This window comes from Crassostrea angulata, chromosome 5 (assembly GCF_025612915.1).
Source record: "Crassostrea angulata isolate pt1a10 chromosome 5, ASM2561291v2, whole genome shotgun sequence".
NCBI classification, from domain to species: Eukaryota; Metazoa; Mollusca; class Bivalvia; order Ostreida; family Ostreidae; genus Magallana; species Magallana angulata.
This window is the reverse complement of record NC_069115.1, coordinates 40,682,773-40,699,284: the sequence shown is the minus strand read 5'-3', so window position 1 is coordinate 40,699,284 and position 16,512 is coordinate 40,682,773. Positions and strand designations below refer to the sequence as shown.

Sequence of the window (16,512 nt, the reverse complement as noted above, 5' to 3'; positions counted from 1 at the left end):
AATGTGATGAAGTGAAATGACACATATGATTGCATGTTGTTGATAGCTTGGATTTTTTTAAATATTGAACCATAGTGATTGACGCATTATCGATGATTTTGTAAACCCAGTAACAGTAAATTTCGGTTTTTGTTTGTGACCCCTCCTATTCAATGAATGAAAATGAGAATAGAATGGCCGGGTGGGTCCCAGAACAATAGAAGTGTCATGTTGTAAATTTTGAATTTACCGGGTGGCAGTAAATACAAAATTTACTGTAAATTTTGTATTTACTGCCACCCGGTAAATTCAAAATTTATCTCTAAAGAAGTCATTTTATTTTTTAATAAAATGTCGATTTCTTATATAGGTTTCAGCTAAAGGTTCCAACTCCACTGGTTACTTATTGTTTTTTGTTTACCTAGATGAAGGTAACGCGGGTTATGTAATTTTTTTTCTGCAGTGATTGCAACCTTTATAACCCGCATGAATCACCAAAGGAAGCATTTTCTTGTATACATATCTCTAAACATAACTACAGTAATCTTGAAATAGTGCAGCTGTAAGAAAGCTTTAAGAGAAAAATCTTAAAGTACTGAATGTTTGATATTAACGAATCTGATTAGACTCGTCCTCCTTATTTGGATAAATTTACGGCGTTATACTTTTGAAATCTCTGTTTTCATTGAATAAAACGCCAAGATATTTGTAAAAAAAAAAACATGTTTTCCGTGTAAGCTTGTGTTTCCCATACGAAGTTATTTTCATGCTTCTCTTTCTAAAATGTATAACTGTAGTGTGAAACATTAAAAATTTCCTACATATCCTATTGTTTTCTTTACAGTTTGTAATGGTGAAGGCCATCTTGACTTTTGCATTTTTTTTTAGAGTTACATATAATTTTTAGTGCAGTGAGGAACCATTTTCTTCTCTTTCGTAGTGATAGTTTTTGACGAAATGTATTTGAAATGAAAATGACCAAGGTTGTTTGAATAATGGCATCGCGGCACCTGACGTTTTATTATGACAAAAAAATATAGGTACTCTCTACGTATACCTAATAATACACTTCATGTTAGGTAGAGGGTATATATGTTTTTATATGAGAAAAATATATAACTTCAGGTGCCTGTGGCCGAATGAGGAAAAATTTACCTAATTGTGTTTGTGTATTTTAAATGCTTTGAAATGTGGGACGGAGCTAAAAACGGAAGGGCTTCTATGAGGGTACGTATATCAAAGATTATGTTCATTAGAAAATACATGTACATGTACATCAGTGTACAAAATTTAAAAAAATATTATTACATATAGTTTCACAGTTGAAAAAGTTAACTACGTATAGTAACGATCCTTATATCTGTAAACCGTTAATATGTAAACATAGTTTATTAGATAAATACGGTTTCACGATTTGCTAAGTACATTTGTACAAAGTTTTCTAAACGATATGTGTACATGTATAGTCTACTGTTTGTAAATATTAAACTTACTGGAAAATTTTATTGCGTATAATTTTTTGAAGATTTTGCATCATTATTATATGACAATGCTCAAATCTTAATGATAACTTGCTTTAATAATTAAAATACTATACTAGAATAGTATTTCAATTTGATCGGGATCGGACTACAGATTTTCGCGGAAATTGAAGAATGCACCAAGTCCGAAGTCGCATTCAAAATCAAAGCAATGTAATGATTATATAATAATATTGCTGTCGTTCACTCTTATGTAGCACACAATGAATACGTGAAAAGTGGAATACATGTAAACAAGAACTGACCGTAATTGATACGACGTATAAACAGGTAAATGCAGAGACCGTTTACAGCTGTTTCATATTTACAAACAATTGCATTACAGTGATGACTACTGTGTAAATTCTAGCCGACAAACCATTATAAATGGATTAATTAAGTTAAGTCTAAATGTGTATGTGATTCTCAAAAATATTTTCTTATATCCTTATTGCTTAGTTAAGTTCTTGCAGATTGGACACAAACTGTTGATTTAGCCACAGGTGCTTGTCACTCACAGACACTGGAATTATTGTAAATATATCATTTATGATTATATGGTATGAACAAGCTCATAGTGTCATACAGTATATTTATAATAACTTTTTAGTGCCCATTGTGCTTATGGAAAGGACCGTGCACTACTCCCCTCCCCCCTTTTTTTACACATTAATTTAACTTTTTTTAAAAAATTTTTTCTCAAGTCGAAAATAACAGATCAGAAATATCATGACTCTGTGGCATTTTCTATTCACACTTAGAATAAAATAATTAAGAGAGAAGGTTGACCTCTGTTATTTTGATTTCATGTTATGGTGTAAACTTACAATGGTTGGTAGGTTAGTTACAGTTTATATCAATTTGATCATGCTGACATAACAATATTACCTTCCCAAAGCTTTCGTGCAAACTTGACTATTTCTGTAGAAACATGACAAGACATGTTATGGAATATGTTGACAGCTCGTTTACCCATATTTCACACATAAAATAAAAACCACTGATCCATATCCAAGGTGTTATGCTTACTGACACTTGGCTACTTAATGTACAGACAAGGTAACTGGATTTTTTTCAACCAGACATATTATATATATTTCTATTACCGTAACTTCCTGAGCTTGCTTCAGTTACTATTAAGGGCTTTGAGTACAAAGTGTACATTTTCCTTTACAGTGAAATGAAGAATGGTGCAGATTGGAACATGTGGAATGGTGCAGGAGGAGGGGTTCAGCTCCAGAACACCGTCAGTGGGGTGTTCAGACCGTTTGACCAGACAGATGCAGATGATAGTGAAGGGGAAGAGGAGGATGATTTCCAGATGCTCAGCTTCAAAGAAATAAGGTCGACATCAGCTGGAGGGAAGACATTCCTCAAGAGAACGAAACAGAAGGGAATCAAAGGTGTGAGGGTTTTCTTTCAGCAAACATTAAATCTATGAAATGTATCATGTTTGGTACACTTGTATCTTACTTGGTATCAAGCTTTATGATTTATATCATACATTGATTCACTTTGAAATTTCATAAATTTAAGGGTAAAAATGAAATATATAGACTGCATATATATCTTGTATTTATTATGTATAGAAATTATCAAAGACAATTAGATTTATAACAGAATCATTAAGATTATTTTCAAAGCAAAATTATAGAACAAGTGATGCAATATTGGGAGGGGGAGTTAATTTTTACTCAAATTTTAGATGAATATTTTTGTAAAAACCAAAGTCACAAAGATTTAGAAGATCAAGTAACCTGTTAAATGAGTTTAAAGGGACTTGGACACGATTCGACTTAAAATTTTCAAATTTTATTTTTCCAATTTCAATGTTTATAATGATAAATATAGAGGATTATAATGCTATGTCAAAATTTGGAAGTCAAATATCAAGTTATAAACAAGACAAAGAATTCATAGTTTCTGTTTTGTAAACAAAGCTCGAATATTGTCATGTTTTACATGTGTTATATTGTCATGTTTTACATGGGTTATATTGTCATGTTTTACATGGGTTATATTGTCATGTTTTACATGTGTTATATTGTCATGTTTTACATGTGTTATATTGTCAGGTTTTACATGGGTTGTATTGGTGTAAGTTTCAATCAAATGTAACTTTCTTTTGTGATAATAGTACTTATGAAAATATTGAATTAGTTTAAATTGTTTTTTACATGTCATTTTGTCTAAGAAATGGTAAATCTCTACATTACATTTTTTGAAAACAACTATAAGACTTGAGCTTTGTTTACATAACAATCAATTCTTACCTCTGTATCTCGCTTGTAACTTGATTTTAACATTCAATGTTTTGGTGAATCATTTAAAATGCACCAGTAAACCATTTTATACATAAATGATAAAAATAAATTTTTCGATCTCAAATCGTGTCCAAGTCCCTTTAAAAAATTTTATTTTATTACAAGAGTTTCGAAATGTAAAGTATAATAATTACAGGCACCTTGGTTGACCAGAGTAGAAAGCGTCAGACCGATGTCCATGCCGGATTTCACGTGACGGATCCCTGGTGGAGGATCCAAATTTTGAGGACGGACTTGAAGAAGAACCGCATCTGGTACAGCGCTGATTCGTGCGCCCTGTCCTACCAGCTTCTGGAGAGAGAGTGGGTGATGAAGAACAATGTGGTCTACCAATACCTCAACAAGCTCATGTCACTACCAAAGAGGAATCCCGACGAAGAACAGGAAAACAACCGGAAACCACGAAATCCAGTCAGGGAATACACCCCGGCACCAGAAGTGGAAAAGTTTTACAAGTTTGTCTGGTAATAACTATATAATTGACATTTGGTAGTTTCTTTACTGTTAACTCATTTCATTTTCCTTGTAGAACTTTAACTGTCATGGCCAATTTAATTCATTTACTAGACTAGTGGTTATTTGGTTTAAGACTTATCCTAGCTAAGTTCTGTTCTAAACAATTATGTAAGATTGGGCTAATATAAAGTTAAGCATTTGCTCCTTATTTTGTGTTGATTAATTCAACTACCTGTAATAAAAGGTAACATAGCTTGTGAAAATTTGATCTGAATCAGACTGCTTTGTTTTGACATTGATAAGCAACATTTTGCAGTTTTAAGTAGAATATGGAATGAGCTTTCTAATGTATATCATAGTGTAATGCATATAATGCTTGAAGTAAAAAAATTTCTTATTTATATACTAGTATACACTGTATTTTTGAGTTAGTTGATGACAATTGATCCATACTGTATTCATGTTGGCCCTTAGGGCCAACCCTTACCAATGGGTCATATATTTTACAAATTACATAGACACAAAGGTTATGTTGGCAGTATATTCAGCCTTTCTGAAGTTTTTAAATTATACTTATTTTTTCAAAAAATATTTTTTCAAAGAAAACTATAAAAAAAAATTTCTTGGATATTGATTTAAATTAAACAATGACACTTTATCATTCCAGCAACAATTTGGGAAAACAAAACATGATGACATTTGAAGACCTCAAGGAAATGTTGGAGGAATTTGAAAACTACCTTCCCGAAGAAGAGAAAGAAATGGCTCAAGTTATTCAGGCTGAGATAGAATCCAATGGTTAGTATTTGGGTTATGTATGGCTCTTTAATAAAATGTATTTCTGGAGGATATGCTGTCTAATGACCAACTCTTCCTAATGTCACACTTGGATTACCGGTAAGTATTATCTGTATACAGGGAAATATTCGCCCCCGTTTTATTTTCACCCATTTCGTCCTTGTTGTCAGCGGCAAATTTAAGACTGGGCAAACCCCAATGTGTCAAATTACATGTATCTTTTTTAATTAAACTGTGTCTGGGCGAATTCATGAAAGGACGAAACTGTTTGCAAGTATTTTTGAAGGGCAAAAATTACACTGGATGAAAATAACCCTGTATACAGTATGTGTACATATAAGATGATACAAGGAATTAACTGTGTCAGCTATTAAAAGAAGGGACCATTCCAAATAAATTTTAAGGGCATTTTTTCTCCATTACACTCTAGGTGTTTAATTTGTTTGGGACTGGTTGATGGTTTTTTTTATTTAGATGTTCAAGAGATGAAAAGTAAAGTTTTTGTTGTTTTAATTAAAGCTGACCCCTCCATTTTTATGGAAAAAAATGTTAATTGTTAGTCATTTTATGGTAAAATTGGAACCTACATATAACTGTATATAGCACATTCATGCTTTCACTGACAAATGGATAAAAGTCCATCTTCTATCAAATAGGCCCAGCATTTTTTCAAAGCTTCCTGGTTAAAGTTGGATCATGTAAAGCATGTACTGTACACGTGGATTTCGAATTAAACTTGAAGATCTAATATCAGCATAAATATATTTTCATAATAATTTGTAGAATTGCAGAAGAAAGTACTTGTAGTAAAAGAATGAATGTTATTAATTGTATATTAAGACATTCCACTGATTAATGGACAATGCTCATCTTTTGTAGAAGAGGCCCAGCTTGTATACAAGGCCCTGGAATGTCCCTTAATGTTCAGTCTGTTACCCCAGCTCCTACCCATGCAGTTCCTGGACATGATCCATATGGAGGAGCAGGATGTTAAGGCTCTGGAGAGAGATTTAGAGGAGAGGCCCTGGGTGTTTGGGTTTAAACAGGTGGGTAATAAAGCAGAGAGAGAGAGAGAGAGAGAGAGAGAGAGAGAGAGAGAGACAGAAGCCTGATTAAGATGTACTGTAATCACTTATGCTGTGAGAAATTTATCAAATTAAACATGCATGAGATTTAATGGGATGAAATTGTAAACATTGTCAGATGGTTTGAGTGTAAATACATGTAGTTATAAAAGTATAAAACTTCACATATCAGATTGTTTTATCTTTAATTTTGATATTTTCTTTTATCATATTATTAATAAGATATTGTTCATCAGGTTTTGCAATGTTAAACATTTCAACACACACGACATTTCATTATTTAACTTGAGAAGAAAAAAGATTGAATGGGCATGGGGTGGTGGGGGAGGGGGAAGTACTCATCAACAACACAAAAAAAATCAAATCTGGTTCAATTTATGCAGGTTTTAAGCAAGGATCATCACATCGTAGGCTGTGAAGCGCAGTGGTATCATTACGAGAAATCGGGGCTAGATCAGCAAATCAAACAGCCTTACAAAGACGGGTTGTTGATTTACGATTTCCTGAAGGCCCAGACAAAGAAAGGCCACACTGGCATAAGAAGCTCCCATGTTCGGGAAAAAACACAGACACTTGTTTCAGATTACAGTGAGGCAATTAGTTTTCTAAAGAGAAATAAGGTCGTAAAGGAGGTGACAATAGAAGGCGTGATCTGGATATTTCTTTACCATCTGTATAAGGCGGAGGAATTTATTGCCTCGGGGGTGACACGCCTCTTCCGTGAACAAATGGAAAACCAGTGGATTCTAGATGTAGATTTTGATAGGTTTGTTTTCAGAATTTTTCAGTGCATACATTAAAAGTCGGCATGTATATATTCTTTATTGTCTCATTGTTGCTCATTCAAGTGCACATACATGTATACTACCATATTTGGGTTGTTAAAAATATTTGTGGACTTATTGATTTATTTTCATTGAAAAATGATTCACATTTTATGAAATGACAACTAATTGATGATATATGTATTTACCCAATATCAGGCACATTTATTCAAAGTCAAAAATTTTAAAAATGTCATTTCAATTGAACTTTGATATCTAAATTAAACACTGATATTTTGAATACAATGTATGTGTCAAAGTGATTTTTAAGTCCCAACCACTTATTTTTGGGAGTTGATTTTAATCAACTCTCCTATGCAGTTACTCTGGCAAACCGAAAGTGAAACAGTGTTTGGACCTAAGCACAAATCATCACCACTGACAAGAAGTAGATCTTGAAAATAATAGATAAATTCGGTGTACTGTATGCTGTACCATTGTTTTTCAAAAGAAAAGTATCTATAAATACCTTGAAAACAGTCAGAAATTATATAGTACGAACAATTCAATTGTTTTTTGTAGTTGCATGTATTCATACGCTAGAGTTCAATATAGTCTCGTTCAACCAGACTCTCGGCTGTCTCCGTAAATCTCTGACAAGCAGAGAGTCTCTCTTGGTAGTTGGAGATTAACGGAGACAGCCGAGCGTCTGGTTGAACGAGACTAGAGTTCAATATTCCTTGGATCCAGACATGTACAATTTTTAGAAACATTTCACTTACTGATACATAGTTTGATGGAATTAATTTTATCTTTAGATATTACACAACATGATTCATATGGGGTTTTCTCGAAATTCTTGTGGGAAAAGTTCGAGAATTCATGTTATAAAAATTTGCATAACATATCGTTGATTTTGATATTGATAATAATCAATAAAATCAACTCCCGACAGTACTTCAGTACTTTGATTAAGTATTATACCCTCGATATCTTGATTATCTTGAAGTTTTTAAACAGTCCTATCTAGTTTGAGATAACAAAGTTTGACTGTATTACATTATAATTGTAGTGATAAGTTTGATGGTATCCGAAGTGACCCAGATCAGCTTAGGGCAGCGAAATTATTGACTCAGCTTCCTGTTGTAGTGATTTCTGGGAAGGGTGGCTGTGGCAAAACAACAGTTGTCACAAAGGTGATGTCATCCTGCGAATCCAGACCAGAGTATGTGTATTTTCTCATCGTAACAATTGCTGTAAATGTGTTCTATTGCAAGTCTAAGAGCTTCCTATTTTGTTCAGAACTTTATGTATACACGAAGATAGAAGAAATAAATTCAATGTTAATTGCTGTTATTCTCAATTCCAGGAAGTTGTGACGAACAAGAAAGAGTTTAATGAATCTTAATGAAAGGCCACTAGTATGATATGGAATTAACTCAATAAATTAACAAAATGCGAGCGATTTTACTGTGTAATGATTTTTACTGTGAATATTAGAGCTCTTGTTAGTTTAGAAAATAGCTGTAGATTCCGAATGAAATTTGAGGAATTATGATCCTGATAAAATCGCCTCACAGATTACAAAAGCTTATTAATAGATGTGAACTGTATAGAATTATTATAAAATGGTGCACACCATTTTGCAGTGTCGCAATTTACTAGGGTATAAAATATATACTTGAGTAAAATAATGATACATGTGTTATATATTTCAGATCACCTAATGTTGAAGAGGGCATGGAGGATGAAAAACAAGCAGATATTGACTGGCCCCCAGAGAATCAAGTTGAAAGGACTTTTCCCAGAATTCTTTATACAGCACCCACAGGCAAAGCTGCCAATATTCTGGGCAAGCGGGCAGGAACCATTGGTTATACACTGCATCAGGTCACTTTCAGCTATATGAGGCATTGTCAAAATCTCAAAAAGAATCCCACAGATGAATGGAAGTTCAAGAATATCAACACACTGGTAGTGGATGAATGTTCTTTGGTTGCCGTAACAACTTTTCATAGTTTATTCAAAATGCTTGTTAAGGAGTCTCATCTTCGTAGAATCGTGTTGCTAGGCGACGTGCGACAACTTCCTTCAATCGAGCCAGGGAACTTCCTGTCGGACATGTTTTCTGGTCTGCAGAATCTTGGCTGTGCCGTCGAACTGAGAACAAATCACAGATCGGAGTCTCAGCTGATTATTGAGAATGCCACCAGGATTTCTAAGCAAAGGTGCCCAGTCTTTGACCCAAAGAGGAATTTTAAGCTACACCTGGTGGAAGGAGGGTCGGGCAAAGAGTTCCTCAACCAAGGTACTTCAATTTTTTTTTGAAGAGATATACTTTTCATGATTTTAAGGCTTTAACCAACATTATGCATTTTCATTTATAAATACCTTAAGAATGCACAGAGAAATCCAGTGGACTTTTGTATTAAAGAATTGGGTACAGTCTTTATTATTTAAATAAGGTTATGCAGAAATGCCTGTAACATAGTCCAATCTTATTTTCCAATTGCTGCTTAACAAAACACGTGCAGTTAAGGTGGTATGGGAATCTGATTAAAGTACATTATAATTAAAACACTTTCACCCATTTGGAATTTTCAAATTTTACGATATTTAACCAAAAAATGTTTTAAAAATTGTTGAAAATTTTAAAACCACCAGCAGGATTAGAACTGATGACTTATAAATCCGTAGTGAACCCTCTGACCCACAGCACTACGCTGTTAGATTGCAATTTTGGGAAAGAAAGTATTTGTAAAAACATACCTTATTTCATTGTTTATTTCGATAAATAATATGTCACAACATGTAGTGTCCCATACCACCTTAAACTAAAAAAGTATGATCAGCAGATTTTAATTGTTTGGACTGATTTCTTGTCCCAATAATTCAAAATAAAGAATTCTTACTTGAAAACATGTAACAGTAGTAGTTTTGTCTTTCAAGTCATGTTATTTAATCTGACCCATTTTGTCTTTTGTAGCTGTGTTGAATCTTCTTAGAAGAGAGAAATCTTTGATGAATGACAAGACTTCACAATTTGTAGCCTTCAAAAAGTAAGTCAAGGCTTATCTATATCCGGAATTTCATATTATTTATTCTGCTAGTGTGGCTCAATGGGGCATTTTCTCCCAATTTCTGACTTTTTGAAACAATCACCATGAGTCATTTTCTCTGAAATTACATATTTTTTCAGCAAAGAACAAAGTCTGATTGAAGTTTTACAACAATCCTCCTTGGGGGGTCTCATTTTTTTCTCCCAATTTGTATTTTCCAGCAAAGATATAACTATAGTGAACGAAGTCTGTCTGCAGTTTTACAATAAACATCCCCAGGTGGACTGCTACAACAAGCCGATGTTCCTGACGGGGGACAAGATCTGTATGACTCGTAACAGCCTGATCACGCTGTACGAGGAGAGTGACAACGGAATGAAACCCGTGACGGCGAAGAAAGAGGAAGAAGAGGAAACTGGAGGGAACCTGGAGGATCTAAGTTTTGGGGCAGATCAAGAAAAAGAGGCAAATGCCGACTCTACACAAAAAACCGAAATAGAAGAGAAAAAGGAAAAGAACATTCGCTTGTGTAATGGGGAGGTGTTTTTCATTAAAGGGGTAAGTTTGTTGTATACAGATCTTAAAACAAAAGCATATATTCGGGGGTTTTTTTTATCGTGTCACAAAATATGCATAAAAATTTGGTAAATATGTATTAATAATTTTTTATTTGTGCAATTCTTTTTGCGTTTTAAAATATGTTTCAAATATCATACAATTTCTGTGTATTGTATATCTTGGGTTGTGAAAGTGATTGCAAAAAAAGTGAAAATTAGATCACCACAAAAATAACTGGATCTTCGGTTAATACACATAATTCTTTTTTGATCAAGAATCAGACTTATTAAAAACACATCAATATGAATTTCATACATGGAAAGAGTTGTGAGAGTTATTTCTATTTGATTTTTTTTTTTCATACAATAATGGATTGCTGTTATGAAAGCCAAACATTTTTTATATTCAGGACAAAACGATAATCGATTGTAAAAGTACAAAAAGCGAGCGTTATTTGTACCTGTCCAATGAGGACCCAGACGATCCCAAAGAGTTCTGGTGCTCCTTCAGGGAACTGAAGAAATTCTGTAAAATCCGGCATGCTTGGGCAAGGACCATTCACACCTTCCAGGTCAGTAGCTTTTGTGTGCATGAGCACGAATTGTTGTCTCAGTTGTTCAGTTTTATCTTCTTTCAAGTATCTTTAAACTCTCTGAGAGCTTATATGATCAAGTGGTATTATATTTAAGCACCTTTTCTACTCTGCTACATGTGAACTTATTAAAGTTCAAAGTTTTAGCCAGTTTATAACTAATTAAATAAACCAATTTTTGTGAGTCTTATGTACAGAAATGCACAACCTTTATGCAGCAATGAATATCCATGAGCTAAGATTATTTACAAATTTTGGAGATATTCATTGCCCACATACGATATCAGGTTCCCAATGTATGATTAAAACTGGTGCCTAAACAAAGGAACCAATTTATGATTATTATAATCACTTGCACTAAATCATGAGATCCCTTACTGTATATTCCTAATCAAACCTGAGGAATTAATAACAGCATAAAATTGCTAGAGGCACATCTCGTGAATTTTAAAATATTGCTTTTATTTCTCTGACAGATGTAAACTAAAGAAACTATGATAAAAATCTGGTGCTCGCGATTTCATATTCTCACAATTTGATGCAATACAGTTGAATCGCGGAATAAAGTACTCACGAAAAACAAGATATCTACAGTATTTGGAAGTACATGCAATTTCATGTGAAAGAACTATATATGATATTAGTCAAATTTGGCCCCCAAAATCTGCTATTTTTAAAATGATTCAGGTACATTAATTTGTTGTGTTATTTTAATAAAGAGTTGACATGAAATATGTTTTTCACCTATTTATTTGATTTATATGCACTCACTGGCAGTATATGACGTCAGAAGTGACGTTATTTTTATAATTCAATCAAAATCAGCCAAAAATTGACATTTTTCTTACCTTTTTTTGAATGGGAAATATAGAGCAACTCTTTGAACAAGAACGAACTTTTTGTCACTTATTATAAGTATTGGAAAGATACATCTTTGGTGAAAATATTTTGTTTGTTCAAGCAGTCGCTCAATGTTTCCTTAAAGAAAAACTGCCTCAAAACAAGCTGTTTTATGCTAAAAATGAAAAAATGGCGGGAAAAGGTAAACTTTATGATGTCATATTTTTAAATTGTGAGCACTAAATTCAAAATGAAAATTATGAAAAAACTTCAAATGTATATGTGTACAAATAAAACAAAGAATTATAGTGAAATGACAATGTTCATTTTAGGGGCCATTTTAGGCTCAAACCATATATAGTCCTTTGATTGAAAAATTGATTTATTCCAGGGATCTGAAACAGGGGCAGTGGTGTATTACTTGGGATCGAGCGTATCTTGGCAGAACTGGCAGCACGTGTACACAGCGGTGACGAGGGGCAAGAAGGAGGTTCACATACTAGGCACCCATCTTGTCTTATCAAAAGCCATCGCCGCCAAACCCAACGTGAGATGGACAAGTCTGAAGTATCAGCTGAACAAAATTCTACCCGTAAGTTGATCTTTTTATTCACCCTGAAGTCTGTGTTCATACTGTAAACCAACTTTCATGCGAGTGCAAGGAATTTTTTTCAAGGTTCGTGCGAGCCTCGTCGCAAATGTTTCTCACCGTGAACCAGTCCTTACGTGTCCCCTTGTAATTTATTTTTAAAATAATCTACTTCTTGATCTAGTTGCAGCGAACCAGTTTTACACCGGTAAATCATAAAATAAAGTTGTCGTGAATAAAAGCTGGTCAACAGTATCTTGCCCATAAGAATGTGTTTAAACCTTCCTGTTATAGTGTGTTTATATCTTACATATAAGGATGTGGGATAACATCCTTTCTTGAAGTGATGATTTCAACATGTATTTGGTGATTATCAAGGGTGTATCAATACTGATCGCACTGTTAGAATTGAATTTGTGACTTCACAAGCATCATAGAAATGCTCGCACAAACACTTCTCACAAATTTTCTCAATCAATCGCATTATACTTTACGTTTGTAAAGTGCACATCTAGGAAGTCTGTAGCCTGTGCATGTCTTTTATTATGATACCTGCAAGTTTAAAATAAATTAACTGAAGTCAAGGTACATGTAGCTAAAGAAATTACTGCACCAGGATTTTATAGAAACCTTTTGTTTTTGATAAACAACTATATACATTTTGCATAATGACTATGCTTGATTTGATGAAACTCCGATTTTAATTCTGGGTTGAATTGAAGTTCATTTGCTTGGTTTTTTTTTCAGGATCGAGAGCAACTGAACCAATCCTTGCAGGCGTCTATTGAAGACACGGATGACCATGCCCTTCCCTTCACTCAGACAAACAGCTTCTCCATGGATAAACCAGAAGATGAGACATTTACCAGAATTGTTCTGTCCCCCAGAAAACTAGATCTTCAGAGCCCTAGGGCTGGGCCTCATGGTCAGCAACCCTCTACTTCTTTTGTTGCAGCCTCTGGGTTGTACAGGCCAAGACCTTTGAATTTTTCTCCAAATTTACTGCCGAATTCTAAGCAACATTTTCAGAGGTCCAAGCTCTCTGGTCTGGATGCTACCTCTACGCCCTTGGTTAGACAGACTCTGAATAAGTTCAGCAATTTAAGCCCAGTCCCAAAGCTTGATGAGTTGGCATCTGGAAATAAAAGTTCTAACGACAGCCAGTGGTCAGAAGTGGATGAAAGCATGCTTCTGATCTCAGAGGAACAGGCCAGGAACGAGTCATTGTTGGAAAACTGTGGTCCTCTACGCAGTGGAAGAGAGGATGGATATAGAAATGGTGAGGCCCCAAAGGTGGATGATGAGGGATGTGAATCTGATGCAACTCAAAGTCCTGATGAAGATGTTGAAGACAATGGAATGATAAAGAAAGAAAACGTTCAGTCAAGTCTTAAACAGAATAGGTATTCAGGATTTGTTCAGCAAGACAGATTACCTGAAATTTCTCCGCGGAAGAAGAATAACAGAAATGAAGGTCAGCAGAGGAATACTGCTAAAGTGACAGATGATGCTGATTGTGATTTTGATGAGGATGATGACGATATTGGGGAATTGTCAAGACTGTGTGAAGTAGCAGAGAGAACTGTTAATTTCCAGAGAAGTAATGGCCAAAACTCACCCATTAATGACTCAGGGAGTGAACCCTCTTCTCCACGCTTACTCTCTCCTGTATCTTCTAAATCTATCCAGAAATTTTCCAATGGTAGTGGAATTGGAAATGGTAGTAACTTTGATTCACATAGGTCTGTGACCGGTGATAATGACTTGTTTGATTCTGATGGTGGAGATGATGGCAGGAACTCTCCAAGTATCCTCTCATCCTCACTATCACCAAGTCCATTGAAAAGAAACAATGAAGAGTGCTCAAGAGGGGAGGTAACTCCAAAAAAGTTGAAGTTGGAATGCTTGCAAAGTTTAGCAAGTCCTATGCGTAGGAAACTTGATAATCTCAGCATGTCACAAGATTAGATGTATTAATACTAGTATTCTGTTAAAAACCAGAAGAACTTCAATATGAATTTTTATGTCCTTTTTTTTTGAGAGAGAGACAATTCATTAACATTACTGTTATTCCAGTAATATTATAAATTGATTTACTGAAAATCACAATTTCAAGGTTCCATAAAGTGGCCGGTGATCTTTTCAGAACAATATTGTATTAGCAATTGCACTTTATTGATCCTTTTCATTTTGTGGATTAAGTTAACAACAAAATCCATGAAAACAGGTATTCAACTAATATGATTAAAACCACAGTATTATGATGTAGAATTGACTCATTTTTTCAACCCCTTTTGTGTTCATAATTTTTGTTCTTGATGAATACTCATGTTTCTGGATACTAAAACTATTTTGCATCAGTCATTTTGATATTGTTTTATGGATTTTTTTTATCATGTTCAAGAAAAATATTGCTAATGTGATAATTTTACACGATACTTTTTTGCAATGCATTTATATGAATTATATGCATGGAAAGATATTATAAACAAGTGTGTGTTTATAATTCTATCATGCTACCAAAAAATAGCGAAGCTTACTTTATAATGAAACTTACTTTTTGTACCAACAAAAACCCCATTTATTTTAACAATTATATTGATTGATATTCGGGAATCTACTATTAGTTATTCAATTGTAGAAACCCAAAGTATTTTATTCTATGGGGAAAAATGCTGTTTTTCAGCTCACCTGAGCTAATAGCTTAAGTGAGCTTTTCTGATAACTATTTGTCCATACAGTAAATAAAGAAAAAAAACTTTAAAATCTTCTCATGAACCATTTGATCAGAGTGGCTTAAACTTGTGTAGAAGCATCCTCAGATAGTGTAGCTTCAAGTTTGTTCAAGTTATAATCCCCTGGGGAAGTGAGGGGTCACAGTGGATGGGGGTTGAATAATTACATAGGAATAAATAGAGAATTTTTTTTTTTTAATCATCTTAAAAACCATTTAGCCAGAGAATCTTAAACTTGTGTGGAAGTATTCTCAGGAGGGGTAGATTCAAGTTTGTTCAAATTATGATCCTATGGGGTAGGGTATGGCCTGAATGGAGGTCATATTTGTACATAGAAGTAAGAGAAAATCTTTAATAAAATGCTTTCACCAGTCAGAATTTTCAAATTTTACAATATTTGACCATAAAAAATGTTAAAAAAATTTTTGAAAAGGAAAAAAATGTAAAAGCCTCGGCGGGATTTGAACACATGACCTACATATTCGTAGTTCAAGTTCTAACCCATTGCTCTTTGCTGTTAGATAACAATTTTGAGAAAGAACAAATTTAGAAAATAATTAATTTTATTTATCATTTCAAAAGGAAGTATGTCACAATATGGAGATGTCCCAAACCACCTTAAAGCTGATTTGATCAGGGTTATCGCTATTGTTTTTCAGTGGATCAATGTGGCCCCTTTTTTTCTTGTTTTAATTACCGGCCGCCAGAAAGCGGTCTGTTATATGATACGTAAGTAAAAGGAACTACCTGTCATTTCTGCAAGCTATTTTGAAGATCTCATTACTTTGTTTAGACGATTTAATTTACTCAATGCTTTGAAGCTTTCCTCAGAGAGAATGTATGTGAAATGTTATAATCAGAAAAGCAAATGGTGTGCAGTCGTTTTTTTTATGCATGCTTAATTTGTTTCTTGTTGTCTATTGTTTTGATAAAAGAGTCACTTTAAGTTTTACATGGTTTATACTTGTTTACAAAATTTGTACTATGTATTTCATTGACTGTAGTACATGTACTAGTGATTCCATGATGTTGAACATGTACACATTCACAGTGATATTAACAAGGCTAGATGGATGGCTGCAGCCATTGTACAGTATTTCTCACTTACAGAAAAGTTACACTATATATTTACATAGTATATGAAGAGGCATCATTAATCAATACCAAATTTGTTCAATTACCGTATTTGCCAGAATAAAACTGAGTTTTACTT

The 16,512-nt window shown here is 33.9% G+C and overlaps 1 protein-coding gene across 3 annotated transcripts; it reads left to right on the top strand.

The window, feature by feature from the left end:
- Window positions 1-883: 883 nt before the first annotated feature.
- LOC128183756 (DNA helicase B-like) lies at window positions 884-16,233 on the top strand. Of its 3 annotated transcripts, XM_052852911.1 has the most exons (14): window positions 884-1,206; window positions 1,718-1,790; window positions 2,676-2,902; window positions 3,960-4,287; window positions 4,947-5,077; window positions 5,957-6,123; window positions 6,546-6,928; window positions 7,999-8,151; window positions 8,645-9,234; window positions 9,913-9,985; window positions 10,207-10,543; window positions 10,953-11,114; window positions 12,367-12,567; window positions 13,312-16,233. In XM_052852911.1, exons 3-14 carry the CDS (start codon window positions 2,680-2,682, stop codon window positions 14,530-14,532), a joined length of 3,969 nt encoding a protein of 1,322 aa, XP_052708871.1. In that variant the 5' UTR covers window positions 884-1,206; window positions 1,718-1,790; window positions 2,676-2,679; the 3' UTR covers window positions 14,533-16,233. The 3 variants fall into 3 exon arrangements, with proteins under 3 accessions (XP_052708871.1, XP_052708870.1, XP_052708869.1); XM_052852910.1 differs by lacking the exon at window positions 884-1,206 and having other exon boundaries at window positions 1,390-1,790; XM_052852909.1 differs by lacking the exons at window positions 884-1,206; window positions 1,718-1,790 and adding an exon at window positions 2,244-2,558.
- Window positions 16,234-16,512: the final 279 nt, after the last annotated feature.

Excerpts from the sequence above, each read along its gene's own strand:
- LOC128183756 (XM_052852909.1), top strand. The coding sequence starts at position 2,521 with ATGCTTACTGACACTTGGCTACTTAATGTACAGACAAG. Across the intron at positions 2,903-3,959 it reads GAAACAGAAGGGAATCAAAG|GCACCTTGGTTGACCAGAGT; the intron begins GTGTGAGGGTTT and ends TAATAATTACAG. Across the intron at positions 6,124-6,545 it reads GGGTGTTTGGGTTTAAACAG|GTTTTAAGCAAGGATCATCA; the intron begins GTGGGTAATAAA and ends CAATTTATGCAG.